Below are 17,898 nucleotides of genomic sequence, written 5' to 3'. Positions count from 1 at the left end.
GGCCTGGCAAGCCTTACAGGTGGAAGCCACCAGGCACACTCAGATGCGTTCTGGGGAGTCTGAAAGAGCCTTGTCCTCTAGCAGCCAGAAGTGAACATGGCCCCACCACTGGGCACCAGGCTTATCAGTGAGACAAGGAGGCAAGTAGAGAAAAGTTGGAAGGCACCCGTCCTCCTTGCATTTGTCCATGGCTGACTCTGACTTTAGTGACCACTGCTGTACTTCTGCCTCCCACAGCAATGGAGGCTTCTCTTCTGACCTAGCCTGACTTGGGACCACAGGAGGGATTTTCTTATATCTTACTTGACCACCCTGTTATAATACCAGCTACCACAGCCATCTGCACTGTTGATTAATTGCTAAACTGTTAATAAAGCACTGTTAATACAGACATAATATAGAATGTAATTTTTCCTCCCCTCTAACCCAAGTTATAATTCTGGCCAATGAAAATTTCAATTTGACAACAATGCGTATTCATAAACATGCTTTGTACAAAGCTAAAGGAAAAAAGCATGTTTGTTCTTCAATTGCTATTCTAATATAAACATATTAATCACAGCAGGGAAGATTTGACAAGACTATGGATTGCCCTAAAATTCCTGCAGCTTCTCTACCAAAGCCACTACCCAGCTCGCCTTTAAGTAGACTTGTCCTGAGTGAAGACTCGGGTCCTTCCTTTACCGTATTACCCAGGCCTTATGGATCTGCTTGAGATGCAGTGCAACAAAGCAAGGACCGTATTTCACCAACTATAAAATGTATTTTTTCCCATTTTGTGTGTGTGTCTGTAAAATTGGAATGCGCCTTGAAACGTGCACAGTAAGCAGTCTCCTGGGCACAGTTGTGGCTTCAGCAGTGGCTCATAATCAGTGGTGTGTCTGGCTCTCTGAGATGCTTGCATTGGGCAAGGCTGCCTTCTGTTAATTCAGGGAGGTCTGCAAAAGTAGTATTTCACACGTATACTATAAGGGACAGGGAACAATTTTCATTTTGTCATAGTTTTTATAAAAATCTAAGGTTGAGTCAGGAAAGAATAATGAGCAAAAATTAGATTCTACACTGTCAATTTTACATAATGTTGAATGATAATTGACGGGTTTCATTTTTGTTCCTCTTAATGCAGCACTTAATCTCCTTCATAAAGCACTCACAGTCGTTTTTCATTTTCTTTGAATTATGTGTTTCATTCTAAACCCCTGAGGGAATCTTCAGTGATGTCTCAATAACAACTAGCTAAAACGCAGCAGCACTGTAAATTAAACCCTGGGATGCTAGGTTTTTCCTGAGGAAAAAGTTCCAACATCAAGATGCCTGCATTTAACATCAGATTTGCTCTATTTCCAGTAATAGACTGAACCACAATTTGGAGATTGACAGGAAATACATATCTGGGCAAACAATCCTATTCATCTTTTAAGACAAAACTCACAGCACATTTGCAGGTCTGGCACTGTCTAGATTACATAATAGATTGTTCTCTCACAACAAAAGACCAGGTTCTGTCTTTATTTTCCAATTTTAGTCATTTTTCTAAATTATTAACTGGTGTATAATCCGTACATAATAATTGTGTATTATGGAGTAAAGTGATTCAATCCATGTACACAATGTGACACGGTCAAGTTAGGGTAAGTCACTGTTTTCTGAACCAACCACATATTAATTTCTTTGAAACAAATATAAATCAAAAACCAAAAAAAATTATAAGTTGAATCTAGTAATTACATGTGTACCTGAAAATGGTAATAAATACTCACTCTTGAATGTAGAGTATAAAAATGTCTAAGAAATAGATATAAATGACTGTGTCTGCCTTGTTTTCCCTAAGAAGCAATAGAAGTTTATTAAAAACCAACATTTGAGAAGCAATATAGCTTGTATCTGTGACATCAACTCTAATTTGCCCTGAGGACCCATGAGAAATGTTACAAATCCATTTCATCTTAGCTTTGGAAAGTTGGGATCTGATTTTTTGAGGAGTTTTTTTTAAACTGAAGGTAAAAGCAGTTGCCTGATATGATTTTCTGTTTTATACATCTCAATTATAGGAATTTATCTTATTTACCTTTTAAGCCAAGCCAGCAGTAAGCATGACAGTATGCATGTTGGACACATTTGATAGCAATCCTATGTGGCAGGCAGAATATTTTGATAATTTATTAATAGTTACCTTTAGGCCAAATTGTCTCAATTGTAGCAGGGGACAGGGTTTCATATTTAATCCTCTCATTTAATTCTTGAATTTTCTCTATGAAGTAATAAATCTGAAATTTATATGTAATTCACTTAATATTTATGCTCTTCCAACTGATGTGATTTGAATGAGCTCCCACAGAATAAAGCCTGCCAGTAACCTCAGTAGAATATGCACTTGAATATTTTGCATTTCTTTTCTATTCTTCTACATTCATTTTTCAAAATAAACAAATACACATTCTTGCTATTAAAAAAAAACTTGCTTATGCATAAAGGTATACTCGGAGTTCCCGCTATAATCTTGATTTCCAAACAGCATGTTGAAGATTCTCTATGGCTTGTTATTCAGTCTCCTAGCCTTCGGTGTTGCACAGCACTGTCTGCAGTCAAGCTGATCTTAGCTCCTTTGCAGGGTCTTTCCATAGAGAATTGATGAAGGAAATGATTGAGTGCTGCATAGAAAGAATCTGACTTGTGTGCAGCAACTTGTACCAAAGTTCCAAATATCAATTCCTTGAGGTTTTTCTCTCGTCTAAAATGAAGACAACACAGACAAGCCAAAGCGGGTGGAAGAATCCCATTATCACCAGAGACTAAGGTTTCTTTAGTGTTTCCACACCATTATCTTAATGCGTGGTACTTTTCCTATAGTGCTGGTAAATACATAACAGTGTGCTGGCATAGACAGGAGAAAGGGAAGACAGAATAGCACCCTGTCCATTGGAAAGTCGCATTCAAATTGGCTCTTGTTAACTGCAGTGAAGTTGGGAGACTAAGACTGGCGCATGACGTGGGCTTGTTATGCTGGGAAGAACAGCTCCTGGGTGGCAATTCGCAGACTCTGCCACAGCGGGCGGAAACAAGCTATCTTATGACATTAATCAAAATTAGCACTAAGAATGAGGTTTTGCAGTGAGTGCATGAGAAGAAAGGAGAGAAAAGCCTGGAAGGATTAGAGTGACTGGTAGACAATAGAATGCTAGAATTTTAGATTATATAAACTGAGCAGTTTTGCAAAAGCTGGAACTATTGAAAAGTCTAGCCTGTAGCCCATAGGTCTGAGAACTGAGTTGATCGCGACCTTGAAACGTCTATCCTGGAAGAAGAAAAACACTTTCTTTTGGAACATAGCCTGGAAAAGTCGCAGCAAAGGCCCAGCTGAGGGCTGCAGCTACCTCTTTTTTGGGAGCCACCCCTGTTCTACAGCTGTCATCCTGTAGCCAGAGCTAGATTCCTCACGCAGGTTAATTCCCCATATATGGGCTGCAGACTGCACATCGTAGTGATGCAAATAAGATGTAGGTTGGTAAGGACCCACAATTTTTCAAATGAGGATGTGTTGTTTATCTCTTGACACTTAGGAACAGGACATTGTCTTGCTTATAACACAAAGCCATTATTAAAGTGACAGTTTCCACTTCTAACTGTGTTAAGTAAAATGTAATTGTTGACGTTTTCTCACATTGTCCACAGTGAGGACATGCCGGCATCTCCGCCAGCCCAGACACGGCCACATCAGCTGCTCCACTGTGGAAATGTCCTACAACACTGTGTGTTTGGTTACCTGCAATGAAGGATACAGATTAGAAGGAAGTGCTAAACTTACCTGCCAAGGGAACACCCAGTGGGATGGCACAGAGCCCCGGTGTGTGGGTAAGTGGCCAGAAGGTGCGAGGAATCGGAAAAGACCTGGACCCGAACACACGTTCTTGATACATATGAATATAAATGTGTACATATGAGTTCACATGGTAGTGCACATGCATTTTCAGGTCATTGTTCAGTCACTCTGAGGCTTCTAGACTTTTTTCTCCTTTCTTCCCAATGACTGCTGCAAAACTTCAACTATCCGCCCTGTAGGCACCTTTCTAGGCAGAGCTCAGTGTAACAATGTGCCCAGTCACGGTCGCCAACTCCACCACCACACTCCACAGAGGGCGAATATTCTCTCCATTGTTAAGAAGACTCCAACCTTGAATTCAGTTTTCTAGCTCAGTGAAGTGTACAGCTCCAGCCGGCAAGACACACATGCATGCACGCATGCACACACACATGCACACACAAAAGGCAACTTGAATGGATTTTTTTTTTTTTTAGAAAACCAAATGCTTTATAATCACTTTATTTGTTGAATATGGTTTATTTCTCGCCTTGCTGAAAGGACATAAGTGTGAGCCAGCAAATTTTAATGTCTTTTTCGGAAAGAAAATTTAAAAACTGAATGTTTAATTGCAAAGTAAAGAAAAGTTGCATGCAAAATTGACCATGACATAATTATTGAAATGAGAAGAAAATGAACTATAGAAGGAGAATAGATGTAATAGAATTGCAATGAGGGAAGTGCTTAAAATGAAGTAATAAAATAGAATTTTAAAATTTAAGAAAAATCCAAAAAGTAGAATAGTCCTAAAAAGTTGCAATAGAACACACAGGAGGAAGACCTCTAAAGTGAGATGCTGGGTGAACCTGTGCTTATAAGTAGAAAACTGTTTATATTGTCCACAGTTTCTAAGGAAATGCAAATACGTGATTTAGAAAAAGAAATCAGACACGTATTACTTATAAAACTTGAGGGAAAACTATCATAGTAGTAATCATCTCTCCAAGTGTGACTGAGGAGAATTAAGCTGATTGAGGGCGTGTGTGAGCATGCGTGTGCTTGGGCTCACTCACAGCCATGCCACAGAACACATGTGGAGGTCAGAGAACAAGCTTCGAGAGTTGGTTCTCTCCCTCCCCTTGTGGGTCCCGGGAATTGAACTCATGACATCAGGCGTGGTGGCAAGTGCCTGTATCTGCCGAGCCATCCTACTAACACCTTTCAAACCTTGAAACAGCAGCTCTTTTAAGTCGATAGAGATAAAGTGTGATAAATATTGATTCTCATTGAGAATTTTAGACTCATCAAGATAGGAAAGATGTTTTCTTCAAGATTGCCAAATAGCAAACAAAACAAAACAACAACAACAAAAAAAAACAACAAAAAGCTGTTAATGTAACATTTATATAATCCCTGATTGTTTTGTGGTTCTTCTTGCTGTATACAGTTTATTTTATTTGTGTATAATAATATAAATATGTAAAAAAAAAAGAAATATAATTAAAAAAGAGAAAAAAGAAAAAGCAGCAATTTTCATACTGTGTAATGTGTATAGAAGACTATCTAATTCATGTTAGTAATCTATTATTATTTTGCTCCCAACCTGGTAACCTACCAACAACAAAACAAAACAAAAACTCAGAAACTATAAACTAACTTTATATGTAACTAATAACAAATATAAAAAATAATCTACATCCAAAAGAATGTTCTACTAAAAAATGGATATTTTATCATAGAAATTCAGCAAGGGTTTAAAAATGAGGAAAGTCATCACTGCTGCATTACAGTAAATAGGAAAAAGGTTTGTGGTTGCTTAGTATAAGAGAACCAACGTATTCATGGCCATTTCAAACCCATTTTCAACAGACTCATAAGAAACCGGTATCTAGGGGCTGGAGAGATGGCTTAGTGACTAAGACAACTTACTACTTTCAGATGATCCAGGTTCGATTCCCAGCACCCACATGGAGGCTTACACCAGCCTGTAATTCCAGTGACAGGGGATCTGATGTCCTCGTCTGGCCTCTGTGTGCACTACACATGATACACTTGGTGTACATACAAACAGGCAGGTAAAATACTCATGTGCATAGAATATGGTGGACACAAAAAAAAAAATGTCCACAGTAAGCCACAACTGTCATGGAGAAACAAGGCCATTTTATAGAAAGTTGGGAAAGAAATACATGATCATAAATTATCATTTAGTATCAGCCCTGATAATGAGCCTCAAGATTGGGGAAGATTATGATTGATGGGTCACTAAAAACACAATTAATCTACTCAGAATACTGAGAGTTCATCCAAATCATAAGAGAAGCAAGTAAGCAGTGTGTGTGTGTGTGTGTGTGTGTGTGTGTATAGAGAGAGAGAGAGAGAGAACTAGGACAGACAGTAAAAATCACATTCTGGCAACTGGTTTAATGTGCTGGGGTGCAGTTCAGTTGGAGGACCCACCCAGCTGGTGTGCAGAATCCAGGATGCCTCTTTCTCTGAACCTTGTAAGAAGGAAGACTGTGGCTCACACCTATAACCCTAAAACCTCAGGAAGTAGAGGCAGCAGAATCAGAAGCTCAAGGTCATCTTTGGTTATACAGAAAATTCAAGAGCTACCTGGGATATTTGAGTTACTATTCCAAAGGACAAAACAAATAAAGACCCACAAAATATCTATATAACGTATATAAGAAAATTTAAAGAAATAGGTGAAACTTGTATTAAGCAAACTAGAAGATTCTTCTGGAAATCCAAAAGAGAGCATCTTGATTATATATATATTTTTTCTCCAAGTATGCATATGCATACACAAGTGCAGCCTCATTCCATAGCCTAAAGGGGGTTTTTCTTTTGTTCCCCCTTTTTAAAATTTGAGAATGGTTCCAATTTTTCTTTTTTTTCTTTTTTTTTTTTTTTTTTTTTATTAATTTATTCTTGTTACATCTCAATGTTTATCCCATCCCTTGTATCCTCCCATTCCTCCCCCCCCCCATTTTCCCATTATTCCCCTCCCCTATGACTGTTCCTGAGGGGGATTACGTCCCCCTATATATTCTCATAGGGTATCAAGTCTCTTCTTGGCTACTTGCTGTCCTTCCTCTGAGTGCCACCAGGTCTCCCCCTCCAGGGGACATGGTCAAATGTGAGGCACCAGAGTATGTAAGAAAGTCGTATCACACTCTCCACTCAACTGTGGAGAATATTCTGACCATTGGCTAGATCTGGGAAGGGGTTTAAAGTTTACCTCCTGTATTGTCCTTGGCTGGTGCCTTAGTTTGAGCGGGACCCCTGGCCCAAATCTGCCTATCATATTGTTCTACTTGTAGATTTCTAGGACCCTCTGGATCCTTTTATTTTGCTGTTCTCCCATGCGTCTCTCATTTAGAGTCCCAATAGGATGCCTTCCCCTCTGTCCCAGTTTCCTGGTAAGTGAAGGCTTTCGTGGGACATGCCCCTTGGGCTAGTATGCAGATATAAGTGAGTATATACCATTTGATTCTTTCTGCTTCTGGGTTAACTCACTCATTATGATCATTTCTAGCTCAATCCATTTATCCACAAATTTCGGGAATTCCTTGTTTTTAATAGCTGAGTAGTATTCCATAGTGTATATGTACCACAGTTTCTTTATCCACTCTTCTACTGAGGGACACTTAGGCTGTTTCCATGTTCTGGCTATTATGAATAAGGCTGCTATGAACATGGTTGAGCAAATTTTCTTGTTGTGTGCTGGAGCATCTTCTGGGTATATTCCAAGGAGTGGAATAGCTGGGTCTTGAGGAAGCCCTATTCCCATTTTTCTGAGATAGCACCAGATAGATTTCCAAAGTGGCTGTACTAGTTTGCATTCCCACCAGCAATGAAGGAGTGTTCCTCTCTCCCCACATCCTCGCCAGCATGTGGTGTCGCTTGAATTTTTGATCTTAGCCATTCTGATGAGCAATTTTTCTTGTAGAAGATTGTACAGTCAAAAATCACTAAGATAAATTTGGGGGGGGGAAGCAACGGGAAGACTAAATAAAAGTTGATCTCCTTGGTTTTAAAATACATAGTAAAGCTGCAAAATTAAGTAACGCAAAGACTGCAGACAGCTCAGAAGCAACATAGCTCATAAAACTTACAGAGTTCATGTGTTACTAACAAAACATTATAGATAAGGAAAAACAGATTTATTCAAGAGATCACATAGTACAATCTGTCAACTCCTTGGGGAAACTTTTCTTATGCCTATAATTCACATCACTCACTGAAGTTCATTCTTACAAACTTAAAAATATTAAGTAAAAAAGTAAAATCACTAAAACTAAACATAAAGAAAATCTATTTAATATATGTAAGTTAACACTAACCAAACTCAGACTTTACCAAGCATAAGAGAAATAAGTATTAAAATATTAAGAAGACAAACATCAGTATGTTAGATGAAAAAGACATACTCACTTAAGTACTGTGAGTAAGCTCTGTAAAATTGTCAACATCTCTCAGTCAGAAGTTAATTGTGTTACGCTGTGAAGGGTGGACCCTAAAAGAGAGCACTGAATCGTGACTACTCGTTACTCTTGAACCACAATGTTTGCTATGATCTTCCTTCTGCTCACGGCAGGCATGGACGTTAGAGTAGGGCCCGCAAAGACTACCCTGTTGCAAATGTAGAGATAAAGCGGTTCCTTAGGGAAGGTGGCTCTTGCTGGTACAGAATGAATTGAGAGAAATCAAGTCAAGGAGGCGTGTGGTGGTAGAACATTTAGGAGCAGGAGTGTTCTGCCACTACCTGCTCGGTGACAGGACACTTACTGCCACATTTCATATATGCTAAGCTCTTTTGACTGTAATCGAGAACAGCAATACTTCTTCCCATTTGGAATTAAATGAGTCGACCTGCAAGTGCTGACAGCAAGGCCCTGCCATAGTTGGCACTGATAAATGTTGACTTTTATTACAAGAAAAGGAGGCATGCCTGGTGTGATGGTGCACACTTTTAATCCCAGCATTTGGGAGGTAGGGGCAGGTGGTTCAATGTGAGTTCGAGGCCAGCCTGGTCTACAAAGTGAGCCCAGGACAGCCAAGGCTACAAAGAGAAACTCTGTCTCAAAAAACAAAACAAAACAAAACAAAACAAAACAAAAAAGAAAAAAACAAAACAAAACAAAAAAAAAAGAAAGAAAAGAAAAAAGAAAAAGAAAAGGACAGAAACTGTAAATAATGGCCTCCTAGACTCTCTACTGCAATAAATTGATACTCACGTGCACATGTACTTGCACGCACGCTCACACACACACACACACACACACACACACACACACACACACAGTCCTAGCCTTGACTTACTGCTTCTATCTTCAGTTTACCTAATCCACCTGCTGTGCTTTGTACCAAAGATAATAAGAAGCATCAAAGCCCCAGTTATAACACATTTGTCTCTTGGCAGAGGTTAAGAATTTTCTGAATTATGCTCACCTAAGGATAGAAAGCAAAAGCTGATAAATATAAAATCAGTTGCTGAATACATCACTGAATCCATGAAAGATGGAGTCCAGTTTATCCTTCAAATACATAAATGTCTGGGGATATAGCTCAGTTCCCAGAGTGCTTGCCCACCCTGTAGGAAACCTGAGATTCTATCCCACATAAAACCAGGTGTTGCCACAGTCAGTCCCTCCTCTCCACATAACTGTGGAGAATGTCCCATACTTGACCACCTCCCCTTGGTAGGGAGGCCTGGTGGCACTCAAAGAAAGAATAAGCAGGCTACCAAGATGAGACTTGATAGCCTATGACCATATAGTTGGAGAGGAGGTTCCCCTTGGTCATAGAACTAGGGGAGGGGAATAGGGTGAAAGCAGGAGGGAGGGAGAAATGGGAAAATACAAGTGATGGCATAGCAATTGAGTTGTAATCTGAATAAAGTAAATTAAAAAAAAATACCAAACAGGTGTTGCAGTTCATGCCTTCAATGCTACTGCCAGGAGGTGGAAACAGGAAGATGAGACATTCAAGGCCATTCTTGGCTGCATGACAAAATTGACACCAGCCTAGGCTCCAGGAAGCCCTGTCTCATAAAGAAGACAAAACACAAATTAAATAAGAGATAGCCAAAGAGATAGTTCCAGGCTTATTATAATCCATTGTACATACAGTGTCACACACGATCATTTAGGTGTGAGTTATGACAATCTAAGGTAGCACATTTATATTTGGGTATGAGGTCAAGGGAATCTGTATCCTTTCTAATTTGTGGGAATCCAAGTAATGTGTGATCATGTCTTTGAAACAGAACGCCACTGTGCCACCTTCCAGAAGCCCAAGGGTGTCATCGTATCTCCACCCAGCTGTGGCAAACAGCCAGCCAAGCCTGGGATGACCTGTCAGCTAAGCTGCCGCCAGGGATACATTTTATCTGGGGCCAGAGAGGTGAGATGTACCACATCTGGGAAATGGAACGCCAAAGTTCAGACAGCTGCGTGCAAAGGTAAGTGCCGGCACAGAGCAGGGAAAAAAAAAAAATACAAATTCCAGGATAATGGCATGTGAGTGTTTGGTAGGGCTGCACCTCTGTGGGTTATGCTGCAAGCCCATGGGAAAATGGGGGGGGCGGGGGGCGGGTGAAAGCCATGTATGCACTAGGATGGGTTCTGTTTCAAAAAAGTGAATTTATAAAAGTCCAGTGGGGAGAGAATGGCAGAAGAAATGAGAAAATGAAGATGATGTTAATGCTGAGATCCGCTGAGAGGCCCCACTGGGGGATGGAAATTTTGTAGAATGTCTGATGCATATAATGCAGTCAAGACTGAACCAGCTTGAAGGAGTAGAGCCGCTTGCACGGTGAAGCCTGCACCTTGCTACATTATCATTTACCCCAGCAAGAGCAAACCACGGCGAAGCAGTGTTACAGCCACGGAGAAGTCCTAAGGTGTTATACATTTTAAAAAGTGTATAGTCCTCAGAAGTAAAAAGTGTGTGTGTGTGTGTGTGTGTGTGTGTGTGTGTGTGTGTGTGTGTGTGGTGTTCCAGAAGATGAGGAGGAAATATAAAAATAAGAACTGCAGTGAATGTTGTTGAAATATCACTAATCTGAAATATAAAGATGAGAGTACCTTTGAAATAAACAAGTAAGAAGTAAGAAACCTGAGTATCTCAGCTGGCCAACCCAAAGAGACAGAAGCTAAGAGTTGTGAGTGAGGTGAAGGAGCCCAGCACCTGTGCAATGAAGAGACCACAAGCTGAGGGGAAGGGGGGGCCATGAATTTTCTTCCCTTACTTCCCATTACAGAAAAAGTTTGCCTGAGAAATCTGGATCTTTATCCCCCTGTAGCCCCCAGAGTGCTGGGCTAACAAACTTCATCTTCTAAGTTGCAGAGGTGACAAGGGAAACTTAAATTTCCAGAGAAAGAGAAACTGTATCAAAGAACATGAATCTGATTCATATTACAGTGAGACAAACAACCATGCCTCAGGAGGTGGGGAGAACACAGACATATGCAATTTCAAATAGCCCAATTATTAGTTTACTATGAATGAAAACTGCAATCCTTTTTCTGCAGATTATCAGTATGCAGCTGTGCATCTTCATAGGGGAAAATATAAATTGAAGAAAATTCTAGAGAAGCAATAAGATGAGACACGATATAGGAAAATTAAATATAACCATCTGGGAAATTTAGCAGACCTCGTTCAACATCATTTCGGAATAAAAGATGTATCTAGCCCATAACAGGAAACTGACGTCCCTGTGTGGATCTGTGTAATATTAGCAGGCTCAATTCAGCATTTGCAGTGTGTAAGGTTTTTCCACAGTGAAAAGTATCATTAGCTTCAGTTTGCCATTTATTTGATAGTACATTCTAGGACTGCTAATTAATTCTGATTGATGGCCATACTTTCGAGTATGATTTCCATCCCAGTCAGCTTTCATTTTCTCCCATTTATTCCTCTGTTTCATTAAAAAAAATAAAATACTGACCAAGTTCCTGCTGTCTGCCAAGCACTAAATAAAACGAGGTGGGTAAGAACCATTCTGTTCCCTCGAATAAATGGGGGAGAAACTTCTGTTTCACAGTGGCATGCTGCTGTTTTTCTGGTTCAAAAGAACAGAGACTATGAAGTGTCTGCAAGTGAGGATTCCAAGTGGCTTGGGAGAGCCAAGGGCAGCTTTTGAGCTTAGGGTGAAAAGACCAACAGCTGCTCTTGAGGTGTGGGGGAAAGAGGGCATTAAGGCAAAGCAAAGAACCCAGGCAAAGGCCCAAGTACAGGGCAGACTGTACAGCTCTGTGGGCTAACAGCAATCCCATGTGGAGCGTGAATTCCCAGAAACGGAATGGGAGGCTAGGCTACACAGCAGGGCCAGCTCAGGAGGGGGCTCCCAAGCCACACAGGATAAACTATGCAAAGTAGCCATGGGGTCATATTCACTTAGTAACCTTAGCATGTTAAAAAAATATAAACTATTAATATAACCAGATATTTTTACCACCTTTAAAAAATAACTTAGAAGTACATGTCAGGGTGTTTGATTGAGTTGTGAGGTTTTTTTTTTTTTTCCTGCGTCAGATGTGGAGGCCCCACATATCAGCTGCCCGAAAGACATCGAGGCTAAGACTGGGGAACAGCAAGATTCTGCGAACATCACCTGGCAAGTCCCAACAGCTAAAGACAACTCTGGCGAAAAGGTAAGGCTGCCATAACCATCCCCATCCCTCTGAATGGATTCTAAATATTTTACTATACCCTGATGATGTACAATACTGTCCCTCTATTTTACTCATAAATATTAGTGCCTCGTCTGAGAGAACAACCAGTGATAAGTTTTTAAATAGAAATCTCAGACAAAAAAAAAAAAAAAAAAAAAAAAAAAAAAAAAAACCTCTGACAGCAAAGTTTTCATTCCATGAGTTTGATGTGTTTCTTTCCACTCAAACCTCATGATTGATGAGTCTTCGCTCTGTGGGTGGTTCTGAAAATCTACGAAAAGAAAGATGTGGAATCAACCTTGATCCTTGTCATGACCATATCTTTTACATGATAAACCCCAAAGGCTTGCATATTGACCAGTCTGAAGGGGAAGGGTGGGGTGTCTGTAGTTCTTAACTCAGCATTTTCACATTATATGCACTCCCCTGGCTACAGATGGCCAACCATCAGCGGCTAGGGAAGAGGCTCGTTTAGGAATTAGGAATGCAGTTTCCTGTTATAACTACCCTGTGTCCAGATGTACGGAGATATTGTTAAACGGCATTTTGCTTTCACAGCTGCATATAAATATGTGTAATTTCTTCCAGGCAGGATATATTGGAGGGAGAAAGCAAAACAGTAACAATTGCTCCGATAATTCTGTTGAATATATTTACATTCAAAGTAGCTTTTAGAATTCTGGCCTCTAGGACTAAATGTAAGGAGGTGCAGGATATGACTGCTTTCTATGAAACATGCGTCATGCACCAGCCTCATCAATAGCAAGCGTTAAGAAGAGCTCACTGGGGTGTGTTTCAGGATCTAACGAGACGTTGCAGCAAGTGTAGCCCCTGTGTGTACACAGATGCAGAAATCTTGTATCTGTTAGGCTCGGAGCAAAGACAGCCCAGCCAGCATCAGCAGGAAGCAGGAAACATGTCTCCATTTCCCCTACCTGCTCTTAGGCAGGGTCTCAAGGGATGCATTAATCCATCCCTGTCTTTTATTCCCTGCTGCCTGGAGAATCAATGATGGAGTTTTCCAATGTCACCTCTGTGTTTCTCAGTCACTTCTTGCATGTTTATACTCAACTCATGCATCTGAGTACAAATCACTTCCAGTGCCTGACTCTTGACTCCCAACCAAGTCATTGTCACCCGCCAGGTGGTTCAACTTCTACAAAAACAACAACAACAACAAAAACAAAAGCAAAAAAAAAAAAAAAAGAGAGAGAGAGAGAGAGAGAGAGAGAGATGGAAGAATATAAAGAACGTGTGGTGAGAGCACACACCTAGTAACGGGTGGTCATTTAGAAAAGTTCTGTACATAGGAGAAGTGTGGACCCAGGGAAGTAGGATATTCCACAAAAGCAGTGCCTATCCCAGTTCCTAGGAACCCGTGCTATGCGTAGCACAGAGGACCAAATATACTGCCTAGGAATAGGAGCTTGTTGGCCCAATGCTATCATACAGACTATGTCTGATGACACCAGAATGAGGTGATTACATTTAGCCCATCTGGATGAACCAGGATAATTCTGTCATTTTATGATTCTTAATTCAGTCCTATCTTAAATGCCTTTTGCCATACATGGTAACATTCACCAGTTCCAGAGGGAACATGGATATCTTTTAGGGACTGTTATTGGGCCTACCACAGTGGAGAAGAACTCAGATGTGCCTTGTTACAATTCAAGAATTGGGGGCTGGAGAGATGGCCCAGAGGTTAAAAGCACTGTCTGCTCTTCCAGAGGTCCTGAGTTCAATTCCCAGCAACCACATGGTGGCTCACAAAGACATCTATAATGGGATCTGATGCCCTCTTCTGGCCTGCAAGTGTACATGCAGGCAGAGCACTGTATCTGTAATAATAAATCTTTAAAAAATTTTTTCAAGAATTGCCACACAAACCACTCGAGTACCAATCTCAGTGAGATATTGATGGTTTAATGTCACACGCCAAGACTGACCATGGCCAGGGACACAGTAGACTTGAAAGCCAAACTGTGACCTTGGTCTGCTTCTGAGGCAGGCTTTTTGTAAGAGAACCCATAACCAGGTAACCATGTGGGAAGCAAGAGGAAGGGCAACATTGCATCACTTCGATTAGCTAAACACAAGAAATATCGATTGTGTTCTGAGCACAATGCCCAGAAAGCTAGACAAAGAATTTTAAGTTGATAGGATATAGGCTTGGGGACTTTTCAGTTCCCCTCTGTTCTAGGAGAAAGGAACATAGCAGGGTATTGTGGTTTTGTTTAAGTAGAACATAAATCATTACTTCAAGCAGAATATTCAACAAATATTGAACTGTAAGTAAAAGGCTGTTCAACCAGGTAGAGCCCGAGAACCCAAACTTAATTTCACCTTATGATAAAAATGAAGAGTTGGAGGCAAAATGGCTTCTGGTGTGCTAAAGGCGACAGCAGGTGTTAACAGAGGAGCCACAGTTATCCTAGGAACTAAAGTAGGTCTCCACAGAAGGGCTGTAGAGTTTAAGCCAGTTAAGCAGGTTACAGCAGCCTAAAAGAAGGAGCATAGAAATGGGAGGACACATGTGTGGACAGAGAAGTTGAATACACACAGAAAAGCTATTGTGTGTGGCTCGTGGTTAGAAAACAGTCAGACTCAAAGCACAGTTGGAGAGGTTTGCCAGAGAAAACGGTTCTGGACGTCTGAGGAGAAAGAGGAGAGGGTCAACCAAAGAAACACTGCAGGGTTATTGGACAGTGTTGAGGACTGGCTTGAGATTGGTGGTCTCTCACTATAGCAGGATTAATCTACACGGTTGTTAATATCTTCAGAACCGATAGGATTTTTTGAAATAGACATAAGGAGGCAGGTGAAGCGGCTTTTCTTGCAGTATAGCATAGCAAAAAGAGAGCAAGGCTCGGCAATTCAGAGCATACAGTAACAACACAAAGCAAAACACAAACTCAAGGCAGGTAAGAGAAAGAAGGAACAAATGAAGCTTCTGTGATGACCCTTTTCTAGACTTTCTCTCTGATCATTCTTTAGGACAACTTCAAAAAGAGAGGTTTACTGGGGGGAAAGTGGGATGCTAAATTACAGGTGCAATGTGATCAAAGCTATAATTGTCCAACTCAACTTGAACAAACTCAACTGGGACAGATACCAATAGAAAATAACTGTTTTTCCCCCAGTCCCAGGCTAAGTTACTTTGGGATATAAAAACAACTTCTTTTCTCTAATTAAGATCCACTTTCAAGGATTAAAAAAGAAGAATCTCACTATCTAAATAAAAATTTGAATCTCATATGCACTTCAAAGCTTTACCCTGCTGTAGCCCAGAGCTGACCTAAGGGACTGGAAAGTCAGCTGTGGATTCTCTTTGATTTATTCTATAACCCCCACCCCACTCCTGCTTGGCCTTCCCTAGAGTCCGAATTGGTACAGCCAGCAGGGTCAAGCCACCCAACAATGTCTTTTTCCTCCCGCCCCAGTGACTTTCGTTATACAGCAAAGGGATTCTACAGGCATCATTAGAGAATGGATTTCAAGGTAGGCCATCTATCTTCTATTATCTAAATGAGCCCTGCTTGATTACCACAGGGAAAGAGTGCTAGTCCCAGCTCTGGCTAGAGAGAGATGATTTGATGAAAGAGGAGCTAGAGACATGGGCTGAGAAGGGCTCTGTGGGCATTGCTGGCTTTAGAAGCTGGAGGAAGGGTCCATTCAGGAAGCTTCCTTGAAACTAGAAGAGCAAAGCAGAGAACCAGATTCAGCTCCACTGATACCTTGATTTCAACCCTGTGTGAGCTGTTAGTATCTTGACCCTTAAGAGTGTGGTGATAAAAGTGTGTGCTGTTTGGAGCTGCTGACTTCAAAGGTCTCTCTCTGTCCTGACAATAGGCAATGGATACAGTTGAGCAAGGAGTAATTTTGAGGATAGGGTTCATTCTCCCATTTAACTAATGCTGTCGTCATTCCAATATCATGGAGATACTCAGAGATTAGCATGCGAACATTGCTTCTCTCGTGCATCCTATACATAGATTCTGCAGGAGAGCCAGCAGGGGTGCCCCACTCTGCCACAAACAGTTCCTGAACATAGCACTGTACTCTAGCAGAACGTCTTCTGCCTGCTCTTTCAATTCCAGGGCCTGGAATTTCAATTCCAGCTCATAGGTTCTTAATGCCTAAAGGATCTATCCAAAATGGAGTAAAGGCAAAATGGCTCAGTCTGTGTTCTATTTCACCTTGCCGAAACAGGAGCCATAGCTAACTTGTGATTAGCATCTATTTTGGTGACTTTTCTGTTGCTGTGATAAGGCACCATGCCCAAAGCAAGTTATGGAGGAGAAAATAGTTTATTTGGAGCTTATAATTTTGGAGAAATAAGAATCCATTATGGTGGGGAGTCATGGCAGCATACTGCAGGCACGGCAGGAACTGATTGGTCACATCCTCAACCAGAAACACAAAGCAAAGAGTGACTCCGAAGCAGGGTGAGGCTATGAACCCTCAAAACCCACTCCCAGTGATGCAGTTCCTTCGGAAAGGCTGCACCATTCCCCTAACAGCGACTCTTGGGGACCAAGAGCTCAAACACCTGAGCTTATGGAAACAGTTCTCCCTCTAACCACATAGCATTCTTCTGCGCTCACTACCCACATTGCTTGGTCAAGCCTCCTCTGCCTGCAACACTCACCAAAGGAAGAGAAAGATTTATGTGCATCCCTGAATTCCAAGAGTCGGAGGTCAATCTCACCCAACAACACTCACTGCGTTGGAGGGAACTGTGAGTTTGTACTGCCCAGCAAGCCTCCATCCGTTAGTGGAGTGCAGGAGTTCCATACAGCTCAGTCTGCGCCACATGGGCATCCTGTGGGATTGTCTGAAGCAGCTACTTTATTTGAGGCAGACACTATGCCTATGGGGAAAAAAACAGACATTTTCAGAACTCTACCCCAGTGAACACTTCTGTCTCCACAGATTCTCTCTGTGCCTGTGAGCTGATGGGAGTGCTGCCGTTGATCCATTTAACAACTTGAATCTCAGCCTCCTGCCAGTCTGTCTGTCCACAGGAGCTCTCTTGTAGAATATGGCATTATTTGGTCTCTATAATCCTCTGTTCTGGGACTTTAGCTACACTCAGATATAAAAGAAATACACAGTCTTTTAATAATATTCTTAAAATATGTAGAAACCCATAATCACTTAACTCTCAACAAGGAAAAAAGAATAAAATTGCTGGTTGAGTCTCTCCCAAGCAAATTAATAAAATTTATTAGCTGATGTTTTTAGCCACTTTAGGTTTTGTTGGTATAATGTACGATTCTTACTGCAACTCATTATTGGTTAATTATTAGTTTTTCACATTATGTGTATTTTCTTCCCTAAATTATAACTTTTCATGTTTGCTTCATAGCCACAGTTATGAGCCCTTTTTAGACTAAGTCCATAGTCATG

At 40.9% G+C, this 17,898-nt stretch overlaps 1 protein-coding gene across 1 annotated transcript in view; it reads left to right on the top strand.

The window, feature by feature from the left end:
- Positions 1-17,898, top strand: part of Svep1 (sushi, von Willebrand factor type A, EGF and pentraxin domain containing 1) — a 183,308-nt gene that overhangs the window by 70,223 nt on the left and 95,187 nt on the right. The window contains exons 6-8 of the mRNA XM_051162513.1: positions 3,673-3,852; positions 10,074-10,268; positions 12,347-12,465. Of these exons, the coding sequence (XP_051018470.1) occupies positions 3,673-3,852; positions 10,074-10,268; positions 12,347-12,465 (494 nt within the window). The remainder of the gene's footprint in view (positions 1-3,672; positions 3,853-10,073; positions 10,269-12,346; positions 12,466-17,898) is intronic.

The sequence above is a fragment of the Acomys russatus genome, chromosome 2 (genome assembly GCF_903995435.1).
Source record: "Acomys russatus chromosome 2, mAcoRus1.1, whole genome shotgun sequence".
NCBI lineage: Eukaryota > Metazoa > Chordata > Mammalia > Rodentia > Muridae > Acomys > Acomys russatus.
The sequence above is the reverse complement of the archived record's forward strand: the minus strand, read 5'-3'. Positions and strand labels throughout refer to the sequence as shown.